The sequence below is a fragment of the Furipterus horrens genome, unplaced genomic scaffold (genome assembly GCF_987537825.1).
Source record: "Furipterus horrens unplaced genomic scaffold, mFurHor1.1.pri manual_scaffold_7, whole genome shotgun sequence".
NCBI lineage: Eukaryota > Metazoa > Chordata > Mammalia > Chiroptera > Furipteridae > Furipterus > Furipterus horrens.
The window spans coordinates 109,481,043-109,503,681 of record NW_028327177.1 but is presented as its reverse complement, the minus strand read 5'-3'; the positions used below and the strand labels follow the sequence as shown (position 1 = coordinate 109,503,681).

The 22,639-nt window shown below is 44.9% G+C and overlaps 1 protein-coding gene across 1 annotated transcript; it reads right to left on the bottom strand.

Annotated features, from left to right (window-relative positions):
• Positions 1-675: 675 nt before the first annotated feature.
• On the bottom strand, positions 676-21,915 carry RBP2 (retinol binding protein 2). Its single transcript, XM_090284262.1, has 4 exons — positions 21,764-21,915; positions 9,399-9,577; positions 2,523-2,624; positions 676-938 (listed from the first exon to the last, which is right to left on the bottom strand). Exons 1-4 carry the CDS (start codon positions 21,834-21,836, stop codon positions 888-890), a joined length of 405 nt encoding a protein of 134 aa, XP_090140388.1. The 5' UTR covers positions 21,837-21,915; the 3' UTR covers positions 676-887.
• Between the last annotated feature and the right edge of the window lie 724 nt (positions 21,916-22,639).

The following is a 22,639-nucleotide window of genomic DNA, read 5'->3' as shown; positions in this document are numbered from 1 at the left end:
CTAAGAAGTGGAGAGGTAGGACTTGAACTCAGGCTGTCTGGCTGTTCTTGGTGACTCCCCTACAGAGATGCCAGTCTGCCCAGGGCTGAAGGGCAGAGGGCTGGCCTCACCAAGAGCAGCTGGTATTGCAGCCCTGCAGAGGCCTTTAGAAGTAGCTCTGCCCATGCTGCTCAGGCAAAGTACAAACTGGAAGAAATGAACATGCTATCTAAAGGAATGAATATCAAATAGGAAATGTTTAAGAATTAGTAGGGTATGCCGTGTTGGTCAGAGAACATTTCCAGGTTAAACGACCCCCTAAACAAACTAACAAAAACTAACAAATTGCCTTGACTGGTGTGAATAAGTAGATTGAGAGCCAGCCTGCAAACTGAAAAGTTGCCAGTTCGATTCCCAGTCAGAGCACATGCCTGGGTTGCGGACCAGGTCCCCAGTTGGGGATGTGGGGGAGGCAACTGATAGATGTTTCTCTCACACAGTGATGTTTCTCTCCCTCTCTTTCTACCCCCCCTTTAAAAAATTAAATAAAATTAAAACAAAAATCTAACAAACCAAACTAAATGAAATTAAATATAAACAATAAAACCCCACAGAAAACCACCAGCAGGCGATCACCTCTTCTGCTTGTGGATAAAACTGACAGTTCTAGAAATAAAGGGAGAGAGATAGACAGGATTTCAAAGTATGGAAATGAGTTTTGTTTTTCATTTAATGCCAGGTTTCAAAGAAGGAAGAATATGTCTGTCACTGTTACACAATCATTCTGTTTGAAGCCCATCCAGATGCCTTAACAGGCTTTCTCAGGAGTAGGAGGGTCCCCACATTTGCTTCTCAAAGCCAATTAAGAACTCTTCAGTGGGAGTGTGGGGCAGGTCCCCTCACGGCCTTCACTTCTTTTTGAACACCTGATGGCACACCTGGTCACAGCACGTCAGCTCCTGCAACACCAGAAAGTAGATGAGTGACTGGGCCTTCCTTCTGCCCCACCCCTGGCCCTCTTGGTGTCTGTGATTTGGGTGGGGAGGGGAGGGGGCGTTATAATAAAGCAGACACTTATTCTGGGCAAAGTGCATCTCACAGACTCAATCAGCTGGCATGCCCTGCAGGTAGCAGTAATTTGATTTTGACACTTGAATTGAACAACTATAAAAATGAAAAATTCAAAGAAATTACCCTCTTGGGTGAAATTTTCTACTTTCGTGATTAAAGCAGTATTGTCTACTTTATAAAAGGCAGCAATGCCAAGAAGAAAAGGATCTAGTGGGGAGAAGAGTCCAGAAGACAAGAGCCTAGGGAGATGCTGGCTGGTGAGCTGTGTCCCTCCACCCCGTGGGCTTTCTGATCTCAGGAGATTAGAAAGTTGGTTGGTGGTAGCCCAGGTAATGAACGAGTGTGGGCTGCAGAAGGGCCCCCCAGGCCTGCCTGTGCAGGCAAGATGCTGTTTTCCATCCAGGCAGAGGAAGCCCCCAGGCTTTATGTGTGCCTCATGACCCTTTGAGGGAGGAGAGAAAAACATGAGTGTGGGGACCACCATGAAATCATTGCAGTTGACAATGAATCCATTGTCTCACCACAGGGACAGCTGGGTATGGTACTACAATTAAAAAGAGTCATCATCCAAACCAGAGCAAGTAGGGAAAATAGTCAATGGAAAACAAGGTGAATGCCTTCAATTTATCATCAGTTGTGACATTGCCTCTGAAAGAAAGATCTCAGGTGAGGCAAGCATGGCTCTGAAGGGTACCATGGTGACCTGAATACTGACATTGGAGCTAGGTACCTGTCTGACACCACAGATGAATGAATGAATGAATGAATGAATGAATGAAGAGCCATTCGTTGAAGGAACAATTCATTTAACAAATGAGCGAATGCAGGAAGGAAAGAATAAAAGATATTTTCGTTGTTTGAATGTTTGATCCATAAATTGCCTTAAAGATTGAAGAATCAAAAATTAAGCTACTTCTACAGATATAGTTTAAGGATATCAGCAATGGCCCCTACCACTGTTCTAGTACTGAAGAGCCTAAAATATGTGGGCATCAGGTGGACATACCTTATAATAAGAGGCCAATGCCTGTGGTCTGCCAGCAGTGCACAAGTCCAGCTGCCCTCCGGCCATTCCACCTGCACACCACTCCCTCTTTTTCCAGGCTAACATCACTGTGAGGAGGCCTGGTCCTACCTGCTTTTGAGACATCTTAATTCTGTGCCTCACATTTCTCCCCAGCTGGTCTTTAATAGGTCCCCTGCATTTCTCCACGGGTCTCAGCTCAGCTCCCTAACTCAGCATTTTGAACTTTCATTTTAATTGTAGCCATTCACAGAAACAGTCATATAAATTTCTTCCTGGAGTCATCTGAGCCAGATAGGAATGGCTTTCTGACTCTATGACAACACACAGTTGGCTGGAGCTCAGGGGAGGAGGGCAGAGCAATTTCTCTTGCCAAACTGCCTGGTTAGACGAACAGGCAGTTCGTGTGACCACAGTGGAAGGGAGCTGGGCAGACCCTGGGACTTACCAGGTGTAGCTTGTCCCCTTCAACCCACTGCTTCCAGCCACGGTTCTCCTTCTCCCCTTTCTGCACACACACAAGGACATTGCCATCCCAGGTGATCAGCGACTGCAATGACAAGTTCCCAAGCAAATCAACTATATGGTCTTGATTGGGACTGAACCAACCTGAACCTGCCACTGCAGCCCTGTTCCCGGGCTCCTGCTTGTCCACCAGGCAGAGCCCTCAGTCTCGGTCAAGATCTGTCCAGGCTCATTTTCCACGTACGCCTGCCATTGTGGCTCATTGTGGCTGGTTCCGTCTTCTTTTAAAGAATTCTACTCTTCCATTTTATCACATGGTAAAGATAGCATTCCAAATCAAAAGGGGGAAAGATGATAAATTTGACTGTATAATGATGTAAAATTTCTAGAAGGGGAAAATACCTGAGAGTCAACAGATGAATAACAAACTGGGAAAAGTAATTGTAACATGTGCCAGACAAAGACCTGATTCCCTTATATAAGGGGCTCCTATAAATCAGTAAGAAAAAGATCGTTAACCTAATAGGAAATTCAACAAAGAACACCAACCAACAGCTTATAAGGGAATAAAAATACAACCCTAGCAGATGGCTTTTAAACATAAGAAAAGATATTCAACTTCACTCATTATAAGGGAAATGCAAATGAAGGCTGTTTGTTTTTTAGATACAATTCATCTCACAGTCAAAGATAAAAGTGATAACACACTGCAGAGAAGCAGGCGCCCTCCTACATAGCTGGTGGGTATTCAATCAGTATTAATGTTATATTACCTTTCAAAATATAATATTACATATACTAGAAATTCTACTTCTGGGAATTTTCCCTACAGAAATCACATTGTGAGGACTGCGACCTGTCTACCTAATTTGCAAGGGCCAGACTTGTCATCCAGAAGTAGGAGGGTAGACCCGCTCCTGGTCCTGGGTTTCCTCCAGGCAGCAATGCCGACTGGTTAGTATCACAGGGACCTGTGCTGGCTGACCAGCAGGCTGGAGAAGCCACAAACCTACTAAACCCCAAGCGGCTCAAATCCCTGTACACATATTTACAAATCACACATCCCCCCAACTCTTTCTCTGTTCCCCCTTTTACCTCTCCTAGGGTGTGCATGGGACAACCTGTACTACCCATAGGTGCAGGGACACCCACTTCTGTGCCAGAGTTAGGCTTGCACCTGTGTCTCCTGAGATGATGGTGCCATTCCCATCCAAGCAGTGGTTTTGTGGGGTGCAATCCTCCCTTGGGGATGACCTTAATGCTAGTCGGTTTTCTTCCAAGTAGGTGCAAACCACACTCCCCTTCTATGAACAATATTAGGCTAAGGACCAGATGTTTGCTTTTTTTCTGTATCTCGTAAACCCAGTTGGTGATAAACTGAACTGTGCTTTTATATTTACTGTCCTTGCACAGTCAGGTCTGTTTTTTGGTATACATCTGTTTTCTACAGATTGTTTAAGTCTAGCTATTTCTCAAATAATATCTGACCTTGATCATATTATATATTTTTCAAACAATTTTTCCCTCACATTACTCGTCAACACATTGCAGCATTGTTTGTTACAGCAAAAGGCTGGAAGCCTCATAAATTCCGTCAGTGGGCGGGGTGGTTCATTCCTGCTCTGCAGCCCTTGAAAGAAGGAGGTGGTTCTATACTTATGGAGAAGAGCAGTCTCCATAGTGTGTAGTTGAAGTTTAAAAAGCCACAAGCAGGGCCATGTGCATAAACCAAGAGGGGCTATCTATGTATGTGTACATGTGTATGGGTGCATGTGTATGCATACATGTGTATGTGTGCATGTGTATGTGTATGTGTGCATGTGTTTGCACAGGTTCCTGAAAGGAGGTAGAACAACCCTTAACAGTGACTGTCCCTGGGGAGCAAACTGAGAGGCTGGGGGCCAAGGTGGGCAGAAAATTTTAGTTTTTATTCTTTAAATTCTTTTAAACTATCTGTATATATTAATAGTCCCCAAACTAACTTAACAATGAAATTCTACATGCTTTCTAAAGCCTCATATCTTGGAATGCCTTGGAGAAGCTTAATACACAGGTTGTTCTCCTAGATCTTTTGGGAGGGAGATGTTGGCTGGAACATTCCAAAGTCCCCTTCCAAATAGAAGAGAAAGAAATTTACATTTATTGTCCCCCATACTTAGTCTTGGACTCAGTCCCTTCCCAAATAGACAAGAAAGGACTCATGTCTTCTCTTCGGGCAAGAATTATATCTTCTAATCCCCTCTGTCCATATTGCCTTACACATCATGGACACCTAATACATGTTGATTGAATTAGTGTCTGTCTCCCCTAATAGAAAATAAGCTCCATGGAAGAAGAGGCCATGTCAGCTGTTCATTTCTGGAGCCCCAGACTCAGCACAGGCACCAGTGCATAGGAGGTGCTGGAGAAGCCTTGTTGAATGCATCTGTGTCTTATTTTGTTAAATGGAATCTTGAGGTGAACTCACATAGGGGAATAAATGAGCATGTGCATTCTTCCTTGATGATAGTTCTTGACAATGACTCAGTCAGCCCACCTTCTTGCCTTAGTTTCTGTGGTACCACCAGAATACACATATGTCCATCCATCTGGACACTGGATGGCATTGTCCATCTACTTGTCTACTTTCGTGAAGCTAGGAGATCTTTGAGGGCAGAAAAGGGGGTCTGATCTATCACTTCATCAATAGTTCCTGACCTGGGGCTTCACAAATTTGTAATAAAAACAAAGGAGAAAGATGTTGGTGCATGAGGACCCGTCCTAATATTTTCTTTCAATAACTCATATTGGGCAGCAAGATTAAAAGTTATTCTAACCCTAGAGCACATTGATTATTAATGAATCATGTAACACCTACATGTTACAGCCTTACTTTTACATAAAAGATACAATAGTTGGTGTCCTTTATCCCAGTACTAGAGGATGCTTTTAAAAGAGACTCAATTGCCTTAAAAGATCTTGAGGTTGAAGAATTGAATATAAGTGAGGAAAACCATTGCTTCTGAGGGCGGGGCAGGTGAATGGAAGAGAGGGGGAGGGGTGGGAGAGGGAGAGTGTTCAATGAGGATGAAGAGGATGCACCTGCAGTGAATTAAAGAAGAAAGTTGAGGCCATGCTGTGATTTCACTACCACAGTGTCCACAGTTAATATCATTAAAAACAGCTCTTTGTGGTAAATTAGATGTAGGTACTATATCAATGTTAAATTTATAAAAATTGATGACTATACTGTGGTTATATAAGAAAACATCCTAATTCTTAGAAAATACACACTGAATTATTTAAGGGTAGCACAACAGATTGTTCAGAAAAATATACATGTAATAGAAAGAGAGTATATACAAAAAATAAAGCAATCAGAGCAAGATGGTAATAATAGGTAAATCTTGGTAAAGAATGTAAGGATGGTCTTTGTCATATTCTTGAAACTTTTCTGTAGATTTTAAACACTCCCAAATAAGTGTTGTTGTTTTTTAAAGAAAAATATTGAGCACTGAAGAACACTATTAACATGTTTAAACCCTCCCTGGTGTACTTGCCCCCATGTGAGAGTTATTCCTGCAGGGCCCACCTTCCTCTCTGGCAGTCTCTGTGGTGAGGGACCCTCCTGGAGGTTGCTATTTCTCTTGGGCTCTTGGGTGACATTATTGGTTCTATTGGTTCTAATTGCTATCATTTTTATCTGCTTTTCCCTGTCCCAATTACTTATATTTTTTAATTGAGATATAATTCACATATAAAATTCACCCATCTAAAGTATATAATTCAGTCATTTTTAATATATTCACAAGGCTGCAAAACCATCACCACCATCTAAATCCAGAATATTTTCACTGCCCCCAAAGGAAACCCTGAACCTGTTAGTAGTCACTACCCATCCGTCTGCCCCTGGCAACCACGTTCTCTTCGTATGGATTTGCCTGTACTGAATATTTCATAAAAATCATACAATCTGTGGCCTTTTGAGTCTGACTTCTCTCACTTAGCATAATGTTTTCCAAGTTTATCCATGTTGTTGTAGGAATCAGTACTTCATTCCTTTTTTGCCTGCATGATATTCTGTTGAATAAATATCAATTACCTCTTTTAAAATCAATTTTATTTTGGGTAGCTTGTATATTTTTGAAAGGGACTTTAAATCCTCTTAGAAATAAGTCATGGCTGGCAGGGAGAAATACATATGACCCACAGGAAGGAAGAAGGGGGTCCCTGAGCCCCTTAGACAGGAGTCAACCCCATGATCAGTGTGGTTTTATTACTTTTGCTCTGGGCTGGCAAATAAATGGGCACTTTAGGGCCCTAGTGAACCTCTGCTGCAACCTGCCCCTATACCTCTCCTTCAAACTGCTGAGTGGGAGATTTTTGGAGGGTGTCATGGAGGTGACCAAGGAGTTGAGAAGTGGGACCCTGGAGAATAGGAGCATGGGGAGCACTACATAAACACACACATGTGCACACACACATACATACACATGTGTGCACAGACACACAGTTTGTGTCTGCACTCAAGAGTACCACCCACTCCCTGTTGCCCCTTTCTAGCTTAAGGGTTCCAGTCAAGTTACAGAAAGTAGGTAGTCCCAAGGGCAACTGCTCTGTGCTGTGATTCTCTTGGGAACAGCCCTTAGCTGGATACTGAGCAAACTCTATTGTGGGTACTTCTTTGCCCCCGCTAGAGTGAAAGTGAGTGAGGAATGAGAGAGAGAGAGAGAGTGAGCGCAGGCCCTAACTTTTTGCCATGGACAAGAAGAAACATAAGGTGGGAAAGGGGGTTCTCTCTCTGCAGGGCTAAGAACTAATCCTGGGAGCAGATGGGGTCTGAGGAAAAGGAGAGTGAAAAGCAGAGAGGCAGAAGAAAGTTAACAGACGGAATCCTTTAAGAGTCAGAAAGGGCCAAAAGAACATGATTTATTTCAGGAAGAGTGAGTTCTCTACCATCCAAGTTGATAAGAGAACAAGTCAGAGTGAACAGGCTTGTTTTCCAGCCCAAAACGGAAAGACCAGGGAAAATAAATCATTGTGAACTGATTAGGTTAGGACAGAAGAGTAATGCAAAAATTCTGAGCAAATTTTCTTATGAATTCTAGTGTCTGATGAATTGGCTTTCTAGCCACACAGTTCAGAAAAGCCCTGTCGATCCATCAACCTCTCAGGGAGGGATTCATAAGTGGCCATTCCAGGGCTTGGAAGCTTAGATTCTCATGCCAAGTCTGCTCTGATGGAAGCATTTCCAAAGTGCTTTTCATTTCCTACTTTTCTTTAGCAAGGAGCACTAAATATACTTCAACCTTGACGTGATGGCTGAGATTATCAATGCTGCAGGACAACTTGAGAAATAAAATGTGTCCTGTTCTCTTGGTTTTGGAAGTCAATAGCAAAGAATGATTACAACTTTTTCTTCCAAACCCAGGAGAGGTGCCAGAGCTCATGTCCCTTGTTTTGGGGGAAGAGCTGAGACCTCCGACTTTGAAAGAGCTCCTGGAAGCACGAGAGAAGAGGGACTCTGGGGAGAGTGGGGTTCATGGTGAACTGGGAAGGCCCAAGTGGAGGGTCCTGCTTCCTTTGGCACTCCAAGGGGCTGGCCTCTGCTGGGGGTGAGAGCACTAGTACCTGGGGACAGGATACCCAGCCTCACTGTCCCCGGCTTGGGAGCCAGGACAGAGGTCCTGGTGGCTGCATTGGCACAGATGGGGTGGGTGCTACCAATATTCAAGCTGTCTACCCTTATGTAAACTGTACGGGTACCAGCAGTGAGTGGTCAAGGGCAACCATGCTAAATGACAAACCAGAAAGCCATTCCCAGACAGTGTGACTCTTGGGGTTCTTGTATGATGCTAAGATTGGGGTGGGAGAATCGTTAAATCTGACTGAGATTGAATTTCTCCCCATTCCTATTTGCCAGGACTGACAAGGTGTGATTTGGAAAACCAAAGACAGGTACATTCAGTGTGAGTGTGGGCACTGTAACAGTTGGTCACTAGGCTACGACACCACATGGTGACGCTGGAGGAGAGGGGGCCTGCTGTTACCCCCACCTTCTCCACCACCTCACTCCTCCCTGCTGCTTCCACTCTCTGCCTTATTTACACACTGCTCCTCTGGGTGAGGGCCTGCTGCTTTCGAACTCCAGTCTTGGTCTGTGAGATAGCTCCCCTCAGGTGCACTCAGGCTTGTCTGCTCACTTTCAGAATCTTACCTATACCCAAACCGTTCAAGTGATTGGCAGTCTGGCCTTCTGAAGAATGGCAGGTTTCCTCCATTACGTCCTGTGAGTTCAGGGGATTTTGACACAGAAGCCACAAACTTGCCAGAGATTTCTGTAAGTTACTAGTACTGGAGAAACCTTGACTTCATTTATATAGCATACTGAATTTTTTGTTTGCTTTACATTGCATTTTAAAAAATCAGTGAGGATCATCTACAATCGAGATATTTCATATAAAAACATATAGTCTCAACATCTCTGGAAAAAGAAAAAATATATACTGACATAAGGTATCAGTCTTTCATGGAAATGTGTGGCTGGTGCTGAGCAGGGCTGCCCCTCTGACGAAGCTACACTATTGAGCTCACACAGCTGAGTCCTCCCTATGATATGCCACCTCTCCCTTTTCTCTTTGCCTGCCAGCCCATGTCAGACCCTGGAGAGGCCAGCATCCTTTAATCTCTCCTTTGCTTATAAGCTCAGTGCAGACACCAGCTTGCCTCTTCCTACCTAAAATAATGATGCTTATTGCCAGCATTATTAAGTTCATTCTGGTCCCCCTTTCCAGGTTGTTTCTGTCATTTTTTCTTTGTGAGGCCAAATAGCCAGCCCTTACAAAGTGTACGAGGGAAAAACGCCCACCAAAGTCAGTACCTTAACAGTCCGGTTGTCCAGGCCCTTCGTGTGCTCATCAAACTCCACTCCCACAGTGAAATCCAAGTCATAGTTGCGGAAGGTGCTGTTGGTTTTCGTCTTGAAGTTATCACCATCTTGAACAATGATCTTCGTCTGATTCAGGCGTACTGCGATCTTGCGGGTTGCAAAATCAATATCTGTTGGCAAAGGGAGTTGTGGAGGTTCTGATGTGCTCGACCAGACTCACTCATTTCCTTAACAAAGCCAAGCAATCAAGACTAGAGACACAGATTGGGGCAGGCCACATTTCTTTGCTTAAGTGGGAAACGAAAGTTGTCTTACACATGACCAGTATGAGCATCTCAGCCAATTGTTGGGGACCCTAGGGTTTCTCATGCTTTATCAGGAGCCCTGGTGGCAGGGGGAGGTAGCAGGCAGGGCTCGAACCTGAGCTGCAACTCTCCAATATGTGTTCATGTACACATGTGTATGCACACACACACACACACACCCCTCCAACCACAGCATCTCCATTCTATTTATTTGACATATTGGGTGTTTTTTTGAGTTTGCTGAACATAAGACTTCATATTTAAAAAAGAAAAAGGACTTTAAAAATAACCGGTCTAGATCGCGGGTAAAGATGGATTTTGTTAATGTCCACAGCAGGGAAGAATGCATACAGACTTCCATTTTTAAAGCAGAGTAGGGGCTTAGCTAGGCTGTGTTCCCTCGCTCATCAGACCCCAGGACAGCTTTAGGCATAGCCCAGACACTTAATAAACACTTGCTTAGAGATTTGTTTTGTTGTTTTCAAGGAAAAGATGGGCATTTGTTCATATCTTTATTGTGAAAAATTTCAAACAAACAACAGTAGAGAGGAGAGTACAAGGAACTCTGTATTTATCACCCGAGTTCAACAATTATCAAGATTTTGCTGCATTTAATCTATCTACAGCTTTTCTTTGTCTTGATACTTTAAAGGAAATCTTATTTATCTCTTAGAGACCATTAGTAAGTAAAAGGAAGTATGCCCTTTAATGGAGTGTTTCATTTCCCGCGATTTGCATCTTACAGTAAAAAGCTAAGTGCTGAGCTCACCTCCTTCCTAACCTCTGGTTATACGTAAAACACCCCCTGGGCCAAAAAGGCGCTATCCTGTGGAATAAACCTAGAAACAGAATTATTCTGGAACTACTAAATTTCTATTCTTGCTATTAACATCATTAAGCTCTTGGTCACTAGCCAAAATTATATTTGACCCCCTTTATGCCTGTAAATTCTCCAGATAGCTTTGGATACCAAACTAAGTCTTTAAAAAAAAATCCACCTAGAAGATTTCAAAAACAATGAGATTGATTCTATTATATCCCAAGGGTAACCTCAAGGGTAAGGACAGTTCCGATTTATTGAGTGCTGTTTCTCTGAGACTTCCAGCGCCATCTCTGTGATAGGTAGGTTATTGAACTTCACACTGTGTGCTGTCTGGTGGGGGTAAATACTGTTGTGTCATGAGAGAGACCAGCAGTTACCAACAGTTCAGGACTCCTGTCATTTTGGAGAATTAACACCTCCTCTGGCGGTCCCTACCACTTCTGCTGCCCTTCCATGGTAGCCAGGCATCACTTCCCTCATCCTTTCTCCTCATTTCCTTTCTGATGCATTTCCTTCTGAATCCCTCTGGGCTCACTGTCACTCCTCTTCTCCCAAAGAACCAAGGAAAAGCCCAAGCTGGCTGCTTGACAACAACAGAATCACACCTGCATGGGAAAGGGCCCTGGCTACACTTTTGGATGCAAAATTATATAAAGTCAGCTTTTATCATAAGAGAATAATTTTAAGTAACATCAGTCATCCCAGGAGGTAAAAGGATTTCATACCTGTATCCTAAGTTGAAAAGAGAAATTAGGTTCAAGTTGGCATGAACTGGTGCATGAATGCCAGTGTCTTGCTCAACTGTGGTTCACTACTCTTTGCTGAGAACCTGCCACATCTAAGAATTTACCATGAGTCCCAGAACCAGCTACCCATCAGTATCACCTAGGAAAATGTAAAAATACAGATTTCTGGGCCCTAATCTAGGCCCAGAATCTCCAGGTAGTTTTAGATCTTGGGTTTCCTCATAAGAAACTGTTTGGAGAAAGACTTCAATGGTTTAAAAAAATCTAAAAGCAAATGGTTAAGCATGTAGGTGATGGCATGGAGGCCTAGAGAGGTTAAATGACTTGTCTGAACACACACAGCTAAAACAGCAATCACAAGGGTGTGCTAATTGGAAGGACTTGTGGAACAACCAAGTGGGAAAGAGAAAACTGGTTTTGAACTTGGATGACCAAGGTGAGAGCCAGGGAAATCAAAGACTGAACTAGTTTTATGGGGAACACGAGAGATGAGCTTTATGTAAGGTGAATCTGGGGGCCATGCCATGTGGATCCCGGTCATATTTCGGGCGGTAATTAAGACATATCTTGGAACCACTCAGGAATGGTCCCCATGGTGGAACGTCCCTTGGGAAAACTCTTACTTCATTCTCTCCGCAAACCCATGAGACAAATATTATATTATCTCCATTTTACCAAAGAGGAAACTGGCTCAGAGAAGCTGTCACTTGCCCTGAGTTATCCAGTGAGGAAGCAATGGAGGTGGAACTTGAACCCAGGATGGCCTGTCTCCTGGGCCAGCACTGAGCTGCACAAGCTCTAGACTGGCCTGTCTCGTCAGGTCAGAACCCTAGTTTGGCACTTCCCATTGCTCCCAAGATACCAGTAACTCTGATTCTTCTTCTGTTTCCCCTGGAGCCATGAGTACTTCTGGATCCAGCTAGAAGAGACTTCCTTCTTTGGGACGATTTCTGTGCCTCAGCAACTAGTGCACTGTCCCCACCAGACAGCAATTGTTTTCAGGGCCCAGAGCTCTCTGACAGCTCGGTTAGCTTCAGCTCTGTGGCTTATGCAACTGTACCTGGGCACGTGCAAGCCTCACAGCCTGTAGGCGATAGGACATGGGTGAGATAAAGGCTCTCTCTGCTGCCCTTTGTGCTGTGAACACTTCTAGGCATCTCGGCCAGCATTGGCAGAGCCCAGGTGCCTCGCCATGTTGGCTATGGGGCTCAGACCCACGCAATATTTGGTGGTCAAAAAAACCCTCAGGATCAGCTAAGTTTGGGAAAACCAAGAGGAGCTTGTTCCTGTGCTGAAGAACTTCATGAAACCTTTAAACTAGGAAAAGATGCTTTGTAGCTCCAACAGCAGGATGTAGGACGTAGCCTTTCCCCATGTTTTGTGGCCGCAGAACGGCTGTGCTGGGACCCCCAGCTGGCCAGGTGTTCCACAGGGCCTAATACAAAAGGAGCGGAGGAAGCCCCTTCTGAGGCATTTATCTCAGTCCCTGGGCCCTGCAATTATGGAAACGTCTGTTTAATTTTTCTCCTCTGAGGCAACCACTGGCCTGTTTGGGAGGGAGAACACTAGACAGAACCAAGTAGACAAGGATCTCTGACTTAAGAATGAATCCTTTCTTAAAATTGCTAAAAGCCACAAAGGAATGTCTTCCTATTCTAGTCAATATAAACACATGTTTGCGGCAGGCCGAGGGACAGCATGTCACATTCCAACTAGTTTTTCTCTCCTTCTATGCCAGGAACACAGTCTAGTGCGTCAGCTGATGTCCACGTGTTTAACTTCAGTCCTGTTGCTGGACACTTGTCCAGATCTAGAAGCAGCAGAGTGCAGTGGCCAGAGTAGAGCTTTATAACTGCACCGGGTTATTTTGAGGATGAAATTGGACAGTGTTTGTGAAGAGCTCTGCCCACTGGCTGGTGGCTTGTGGTAATGGCCCCATAAATGGTAGCTGCTGGCATCATCATACTCATCATCACTAAGTCCCCTGATCTCACCAGCTGGCTGGCTTGGAGTCTTGCATTTTTCCAGGTGCTCGCTGTATGTTTGCTCCCTGGATTCCTGCCTCTGTGCTACCTGCTCTCCAAGGCTCATAAGTCCCAGTCTGTTCTGCTCTTTCTTGCCTCCTTCCTCACCTGCAATCCAGTCCATATGGTTTTACTCCCCAGGAGATACTGCCTAATATTTTCCTCTGACTTTTTCATGGGGTTCATTGTTTTTTTTTCTCCAAAGTCTCACCTCTAAGTAGACAAGGAAAGTGCTGTTTCCTTGCTCTGTGTTCCCACAGAACCAGACCCAGAGCTGGGCACAAAGTATGTGCTCAAGAAATACTTACGAATTGGTTAATGGGGGCACCATGGTCCACGACGGTGGTTCTCAAAGTGAGGTCCCTAGGCTGGCAGCATCACAGTACCTGGGACCGCTTAGAAATGTCAATTCTGGGCCCACCCTTGACTTACAAGGGGTTGGACTCTGCTTGTTTTTCAAGCCTTTGAAGTGATTCTGGGAATGCTAAAGTTTAGAACCACAGGTATAAGAGAGTGAGGGTCAGATCCAGGTACAAACCCTGGCCCTGATTTCCCAGCTATGTAAACTCAAGAGAAGTCACTCCCTTTCTGAACCTGTCTTTTGCATAGTAAAGTGGGGGAAAAGAAGGCCCATCTCATAGTTATTTAATGTAAAGATTCATTTAAAGTAATGGTAAAATGCTTTACACAGTGCCAAGGAGCTTGTGAGAATTTGATGCCTTGGCCTTTTCTGTTTGGGTCAAACACAGTGACAAGATCGACTTGCAGTCTAGAGTGAAATATTTGGGTCATGTTTATGCATCTGCTGCTCCATGCTGTCCCAGGGCCCTGGACTCTGAAGAACAATCAGAATGGCAGCTGATCCACCCTCAGTCACATAGCCCTGGCCTGTCACATGGGCATTCCAGCTCCTGCTTTGGCCCTCCACGCTGAGGTCCATGGTGTGCTACATCCTGCTGCTGGAATGACAGTTAGGAGATGGGAATAACCAGTCAACCACAGGTCTTGTATTAACCAGATGAAACAAAGAAGAGGTCTTCTCCAGGCAACACTACTCAGAAAGAATTGGGAATTGCAGAGAAATTTGGAACTGAAGTGTTCCTCAGACATCAGGTCTGTTTTTACTGCCCGGATATGGATAGCAAGGCCCAGAGATGTTAAATGGTGGTTTTGGAGTCACTCAGCTAGGCTGGAGCGCCAAACAGTTTGCCTACAAATCCATTCTGTTTGTCATTCACAACTCAGTCTTTCCTAACAGAAAATATTGCTTGTTCTTGGTTGCTTAGGAAAATAGGTCTCAGTTCAAAATGCCTATAGCTTAGAGAACGGGTTTGTCCTGGAGACACCATCCCTAGTCAATCTTTCTGAACAGCACCAGGGGGATCTCATTAGGTGATCTATGCAAATGGGACCAGGCACCACATCTTCTCCAGCTTGAAAAATGACTTGGCCTCTTGGCTACCCTTTAGGGTTTCCACAGGCTAGTTAATCATGTCACCTCTGCTCCATTTCAGGGAAGGGAGCCAAATGTTCTGTTGGTAGATGCGTGGTATTTCTAATCAAAAGGAAACATTTACCTGCAGCTGTAGAACACACACACACATGTACACACACACACCTAGGTTATAAAAACACTTTCTCTTCGTACTTAGCAGAGAAAATTATTTTCCTGATATGGTATTTTAACACCAGGGTTATCAAGTATGCTTTATCTGCTTTTGTGGATTAAAGGTAGCTCTGAGCCTGATTTATAGCCAGATGAAATGAAAAGGTCCAAAGGCAAGCTATTTCTAAATAATATATATGGCTTGTAGCTGCTGCAGAAGAAAACAACACTGAAGTGACTTTGTTAAAAGCATACTTTTCATAACTGCATTTTGAACAATGCAAGCCATAAAGTTGAAATATGAATATGTTACTCAACATTAAAATGCTTTGTAATGTGCTTGTGAAAAAAGCTAAAGTTGCAGGCTAAATGGGCAGGTGCTCTTTGTAAATTAAAGAGCAGTGATGCACATGTATTCATCATGTGAAATCTGAGACCCATTCCAAGTGCAGCTTTGATGGGGTTCAAACCTGGACTCCTTCCTTCTCAAATCATCAGCACTCATAGGCAGTTGTGAGAAACAGCGTAGGAGAGCCATCTTCTCCATTGTTCCATGCCATTTCCTCCTCTGGATAACACATTCAGAGAGGCATTGGCCTGGCCACCTACCTGCCTCCTCCTCTCACTCCTCAAGGGCATCTCCAAATAGGTTTCAAATTTTCCCTGGCCAGCAGAGGCAGGCTGGAGATCTTGGGGTGCTTCCCTGCCCCCCTTGCACTATTTCACCTCCTCACCCACAGTCAGTACTCACCACTGGGAAGGAGGTCACAGTGGAGGTGCTGCCAATACATGTAAGGAAGGGACCAAACTTGTCTCCACCTGGGCCTCTTCCACCCCCAGCACTGTCCCATCTGAAAGTGCAACCAGGCACCATGTGGTTTTTGTAAAGACTTTGGCAAAGTGTGTGACCTCATTGACTTGTGAGCACAGCAGAAATCCAATTTTTTGTGATGCTAACTCCACCTTGGTCATTAGACATTCTTCCTTCTCTCCTTCTTTCCTTTCTTCCTTCCTTCCTTCTTTCTCTCCCTCCCTCCCTTCCTTTCTTTTCACTCACTCATTTTAACCCAGAGACTCTGAGTGTCTCTCTTGCAATGTTTCTAAGGGTCCTACCTGTCTAGTTTGTGTATTCCCATCCTGATAAACTTTGCTCAGAATGAAGCCTCTCCTCCCCTAACCCTGTTCTTAGTACCTCCACCTAGAACAGTGCTGTGAAAAGAGCTTGGGTGTTAGAATCAGACGGACTGGGCTCCTGTCTGTGCTCCACCATTTCCCAGCACAAGGGACCCCAGGCAAGCCCCTCCACTCCTCTGGGCTTCAGATTCTTCCCCTTGCAAGACGGAAAGCATTCCTTCCATCTTTATCCTGACTACACTCTGTGGTCTAGATTTTTTGTCATTGTGCCAGTTTTAATACTGCACTTGGATGTATGAGCACCTAAAACCAAAATATGCTCAGCGCCTTTGCACTTGCTGTCTCCTGTGCCCAGAATAATACTTCTCGGCATTTAAGCTTCGGCTTCAATATCACCTCCACTCTCCACCCAATCATTGTTTCTTATTTTCCTGAAAGCACTTACCATTACCTAAAATAGTCTTAAACCAGCGATTTTCAACCTTTTTTTAACCTCATGGAGCACATAAACTAGTTACTAAAATTCTGCAGCACACAAAAAGGTATACAGTAGTCCCTCTCTATATCCTATATCGCAGTTCACTTATCATGGTCTCACTGTATTGCAGAATTATTAAAAATATTATATTTAATTATTTATCCCAGATTTTTCGTTATACCGCGGGATTTTGTGGTACTGTATCATATGTTGTTAAAGTTATGTAGGTTTAAGAGTGCAGAATAAATGTAAGGTTCCTACTTTGTGGGGCAGTCTAGAATGTACTACCCATGATAAGTGAGGGAATACTGTATTTTTTGCCAATTTGACAAAAATATCCATTTTTAATGAGTTATAAAAAATGAAAATACTAATTACCCTTTTTACTCCAAAATGATTTTTAAAAAGTCAGATGCCTATACTTGTATGTAAGGTTTTCTGGTACCAAGAATTAACTGGTTGGATGCAAACTTATTGTGCAATATGGCCAATAAGGTGGAACTCTATTATGTGACCTATATATTTATGGTTCAAGACAGAGCAGTCCCACCAGACAGCTATTGTTGTGTTGAGTGTTGTTATGTTTTTAATTTGATAATCTCAGGAAAAAGAGGTCAGTGCCCCTGACTAAATAGTCAGGTATTGCATGTTTTAAAAATTCTTGTAGCACACCTGTGTGCTCCAGCACTCTGGTTGAAAATTGCTGTCTGATACTATTTTCTCTCTCTCTCCCTCTCCCTCTCTCTCTCTCTCTCTCACTAGCATGCACCTCCACAAGGGCAGAGAACTTGTTGCCTGGGTTACCACCATATTGCCAATGCCTAGAGGTCTTCCTGGTGTGTCAGGTGAGAGCTGCCTGACTCCAGGCTCTAAGATTAACACTTTCATGGTGGAATTTTCTAGAGACCCACTAGGACTTTGTGGTGGCCACTGCTCTCTTAAATCTCTGTATGTTAATTTAAATGCAAAGATGGTCTTCATAGAAGATGACCCTTATCTTCTGTGAATTAAGAACTGAATTTTTCCTAATATTTACAACGTATGAAATAAAGATTTCCTAAAAGATGTCTAAATTTAACAGTAATTGAGCATTTTTAGGACACACATCTTCTCTTGTATGTCCCCATCTTCTTGATTAAAGTTACATGATGGTGTTTCATTATCTGGGCTGTCTTCCTGCCTTTTCCTCACCTAGTCTCCAAATCTAGTCTAGTTCCTGCTCTGGACATCCCCTATCCCCTTCTTGGAACTTCTCCCACCATCTCCCAGGGCCATCAACCACCTCTTTGGGTTTCTGACAGTCTCTGCAGATCTGTTCACCAGCTGGCTGTCAGAGTGAGTGCTCACGGCTTCTCTCCTGCACACAGTTCCTCTCCTTGCAGGATGGCATCCACATGTAACGGCAAAGCTCTTTCAAAATTCAGCCCTATCAGCTTCCCCGTCTCTTCTTTCATTACTTTCTCGCACTTAAACCTCTGGCAACACAGCTCTTTCTGTTCCCTCTGTGTACACCAGTCCGTACAAGCCCGACCCTCACACAGGCCTACAGAGCCATGCCTGACTCCATCTCTGAGTGGCACGTGCCTCCCCTTCCTCCAAAACCCTTCCCAGAAGTACTCAGGAAGTCTTCAGTGATCTATGTATTGCAGCTCCCTTTACCACCACACTGCGCACACTTCTGGTTACTACTGTTCTGTTGTTACTACAGCCCTTTCACACCCAGAAAACAGAATCACTCAGTGTCCCATTTGGGCCAGACTGTATTTCATTAAATGGCTGCAAGACTACTTCTCATCCTACATGCCATTCTTACAATGTGATTTGGACATTGCTCCTATTGAGAGGTATGGTCTGTGTATTCTTTCCCTGGATATGGGTGGGCTTCAACCAATAGAACACAATGAAATGATGTGAGGTGATTTCTGAGCTTGGGTCATAAAAGGTCGCTCAGCTCCTGGGTTCTCTCCCTTTGGACACAGCCAGCATGCTGTGAGGAAACTGAGGCTACAGGGGAACACCACATGTAGATGTCAACAGTCTCAGCTGCTTGTCATCCCCAACTGCCAGCCCCAGCCACTGTCCAACCACAGCTGAACCAGAGCTCCCAGCAAGAACCACCTGGGTGAACCTGGTCAGCCCCTATGACTATATGAGAAAATAATAAAATGGCTGTCACTGTTTCAAGACACTACATTTGGGGGTGATTCATCGCACGATATAGAAAACAGGAACATCATTTGTGCAGAGCTATAATGTGACTGTCTGCACCAGTCTGAACTCTTTGAGAACAGAGACTGGGCTTCGTTCCTCCTCCGATGGCACAGTCCCTGGCTTCCACAGGTGGCTACTTAAGCTTTGGTAGAGACGTTGAATGACTTCCCTGTATAGTACTGGCCTCACTCCTGGGCAGGGAATGGGCTCTTTCCCCGCCTTCTGTCATAGCACTGGGACCTCACTGTTAGATCTGCCTTCATTGGGCTCCCCTTTAAACTGAAGACCCCTCCTCCTGCCCCCTGGTGCCCTGATGAAGCCTGAAGGAGGACATCAGGACATGACACATTTCTTGGGGTCAATGAGTTTACCAGCTGCTTTCCCTGCTGTGAAAAAAGAATCTAGGGCCTCAAGAAACACCAGGTGTCTAAGAAGGCAGGAGAGGAGGTACCGTTGACCCTTGGCCCTCATTCTTTGAACAGTTAATGACTTTGATAATTTGGGGCAAAACCAAAGGTTGTCATGACACGTACTCAGCGGAGGCTGGCAGCTGAGTCATGTGCGGAGGCTGGTGTGTGCAGTGAGTCACTGGGAGTCTCTCCTTCCCTACTGAGCTACCAGTCATGCCCACAGAGAAAGCCCACTCCCTGGTGCTCAGGACTAAAGCCTAAGAAAGGGATGGTCTTTTGACAGAGTGTGGAGTTATACTTAATGGTATTTACATATTCTGGGATTTGCTGATATCTCCACATGTGTTCTCCCCAAATGCCAAGGGCCTCAAAAGGGCAAGGAAGGCAAGCTTCATTGACTTGTCAATTCTGGGAAAGCAACCCCTGCCTGGCAGGGTGGGTGTGGAGGAAATTGTACCGATTAGCTGGGTTACTTCCTGCAGGTGAAATACACAGGATGGCCCCACCTCAGCTGCTTCCTGCTGAGATCCTTGAGACCTGGTTTGTTCCTGCTAGTGTCTGTCTCTCCCCCCACTGTGGTCCCCTTGGCAGGTGAGAGGGATCAGGTGTCCTATCTCCACTGAGGGAGCCAGCGTGTCAGGGACTCAAGCTGGAGCAATTTCCTGGGGCCCTATGACTGTGGGCTGTCAGCAGATTGGTAAACGGAGGCATCAAGCACATCCACATTTTGGGTTTAACTAGTACAACCACCTATGGTGTTAACCTTAATCAGGAAGGGGTCAGCCTACCTTCTCCAAACTGCAGAGACTCTGGTACAAAAAGGTCCAACAGCTTCCTCATTAAAGTGAAGTCAATGGAGTTTGACGCTAAATTGGAAATTCTGACTGACGTGCTAAGACACAATAGGTATCTGATACTGAAGATAACTTTGACAGAGCCGTCCAAGTAATACATTCATGTGTTGGCAGCCCCTTGCCCACACTGAGGGTGTAAATTGGTGTGGAGGAGTCGAAATACAGGTTGTTTTTAGAAAGAGGATTTTTTAGGAGAGTAGTGGCATAGAGTGGCTCACCTCTCTCCATAAACCTAGCGAAAAGGGGTTTAGGGGCCCATGCTTGAGAGGAAAAAACTACACTGAGACTATATTTTATACCTAAAATCACTGCATGCTGCTAAAACTCTAAAGCCCTCACACAGAACTTTATCAAAGTGCTTCCCATCATTCCAAATGACAACCACTTCCAACATCATCTGGAGAAACAGGCAAGGCTGGTGCTATTATTCCTCCCTGGCAGATAAGAAAACTGGTTCTGAAAGGCCAAGGTCAGAGAGAAAACCTCAGCTATGTTGGCTCGTCTGGTTTGGTTTCCTCCTCTGATGCTCTTGTCCAGAATTATAGCTAAGCTCAAGACCACTTATTTACCCACAGATAGAATCAGACTTCAATTTCTGTTGCTCAAGCAGTGCACTGAAAACAGGTGTAACAGGGTTATGATCTTTGCCTCCTCTCTCCTCTTCCAGGTATAATATATTGAGGTAAAATTCTGATAGCCAGGAGGGAAAAAAATCTATCTAGTGTTGGAAACATGTTTAAAGTACATGAAGAAAGTTCCAGTCTCTATAAACTGTCAAACATGTCATAGCCCTCCTTGTTCACTGACATGGTGGAAATGTGCATGAAGCTAGAAGTTAACTACACAGAAAAATCCATGATACCCGCTCTTGATGAGACTTCCTATTACCATATCCAAATTATTGGGCCTTTGACCCCACCTGCAGCCATTTTTCTCATGTTTTGTGCGGGTAAGTTCCAGCTGGGAACTCCTTATGTAGAAGAGAATGCCAAGCTGGAAAAGTGATCAGGGGGGTGTTGCAGGATGAATCAGGACGGGCAGCCAAAGTTTCTTGCTCAGTGCTGGATCATGATAGCTTCCCAGCAAAGTGAGCTCCTCCCGGCAGGCCCAGTTCCTCTGGTTTCCAGTGTTTCTGCCTGCGAGCCCCACAAGAGATCCCACAAGAGTCAACTCAGGACACACATTGATGGAGCCCCTGGCATGGAATCTAGTTAGGAAGTCAGGTAAGCAGTACTATGTTGTTGGATCTATAGGACCAAAGCCTTTCCTAGCCTTCTGCAGGCTTGATGTTCTCTAGCCTGAAAGCTTTGTTAGCCACTGCTTCCCCACTACAAGACTGACAAATGAGCAATGCAGGGTCATTGTGGATAATATCAGGTGCAACTGATTATCTAAGAGATGGCAGTCACAAGGCAGGGGAGCTACTGCATTATCCTCTCGAGTTTGGCTTTACTCTCGTATGCTTGCGTGTGCGCGCGCGCACGTGACTGTGTATGTGTATCCTCCATTCAGTGCATCTTTTCTGTGCCAGGTACTATGCTAAGAACATTCTAGACATAATCTCATTTACTACTATTCCCACTTTGCAGACCAGGAATTTGAGCCTCAGAAAATGTGTATCCCTTGCTGGATATCACAGAGTTAGTCAGCGAGGAGCAAGGCTTGCACTCAGGTCTGCAGAACTCCACAGCGGCACTGTCTGGAGGGCCAGACTACCATCCTTCCGAAGTTGCCCTTCCTTTTCCACCCCCAGCTGCCCCCTTACCCAGGGCCTTCATGTAGCCTTCGAAGTTCTCGTTACTCTCCATCTCCCAGGTTCCATTCTGGTCCCGCGTCATGGTAGTGGCCTGTGGTTACTGTGGGTGTGTGGTGTTTGGTGGATGTCAAGGAGCAGGCTGCAGGGAGAATATGCTGAAATGAGCCACTTTTATAGGCTAGTGGATTACGTGTATGGCTGTGAAGATAACAGGTTCAAAGGTGATCAGCACAGCCCAAAGGAACGTTCCTTTGCCTTGCAAAGTTCAGAAGGACTACAGGCAAGCATCCCATGTTCAAAGTCCTGGCCTGGCCATGCATGGGTGTCCTGGTGAACCTCGCCATACGCACAGCCCTGGGACAGCTCATTTTTGGCTGGCTGGGCTCCCAAAGAGCCCCTGCCCACCCACCCCCTGCCCCCCGTCTCTCCCCCAGAACACTCCATTCAGCATTGGAGGGAAACACATCCAGTACCCACCCCCACATGCACTATAGGCCCCCAGCTCCTAGCCCTCAAAGTTAGAGGTCAGCCTCGTAGCTAGCACTTCCTGTCTGGCTGATGAAGCCAAGAAGATGAGAACTCATACCTGTGGAGCTCTGCTCTCTCTGTGCTGGCCATTGCACATTTTTCATCCTGTTTTATCTCGCAAGAGCTCTGAATTACATTCAGCCATATCCATTTTACAGATGAGAACAGATCAAGGAGTTTAAATCTCATGCCTAATAACAACTGGTAAGTGGCAGAGCTGGGATTCAAACCTAGGCCTGTCTAGCTCCAAAGTCTTTCCTTAACAGTGTGCTAAGTTCAGCTTGGAAGAGTTAGAGTTTGACTTGGGAGCCTGACTCTCACTTGCTTCCCCAAGGGCTCTAAACAGCAGGGTTACTC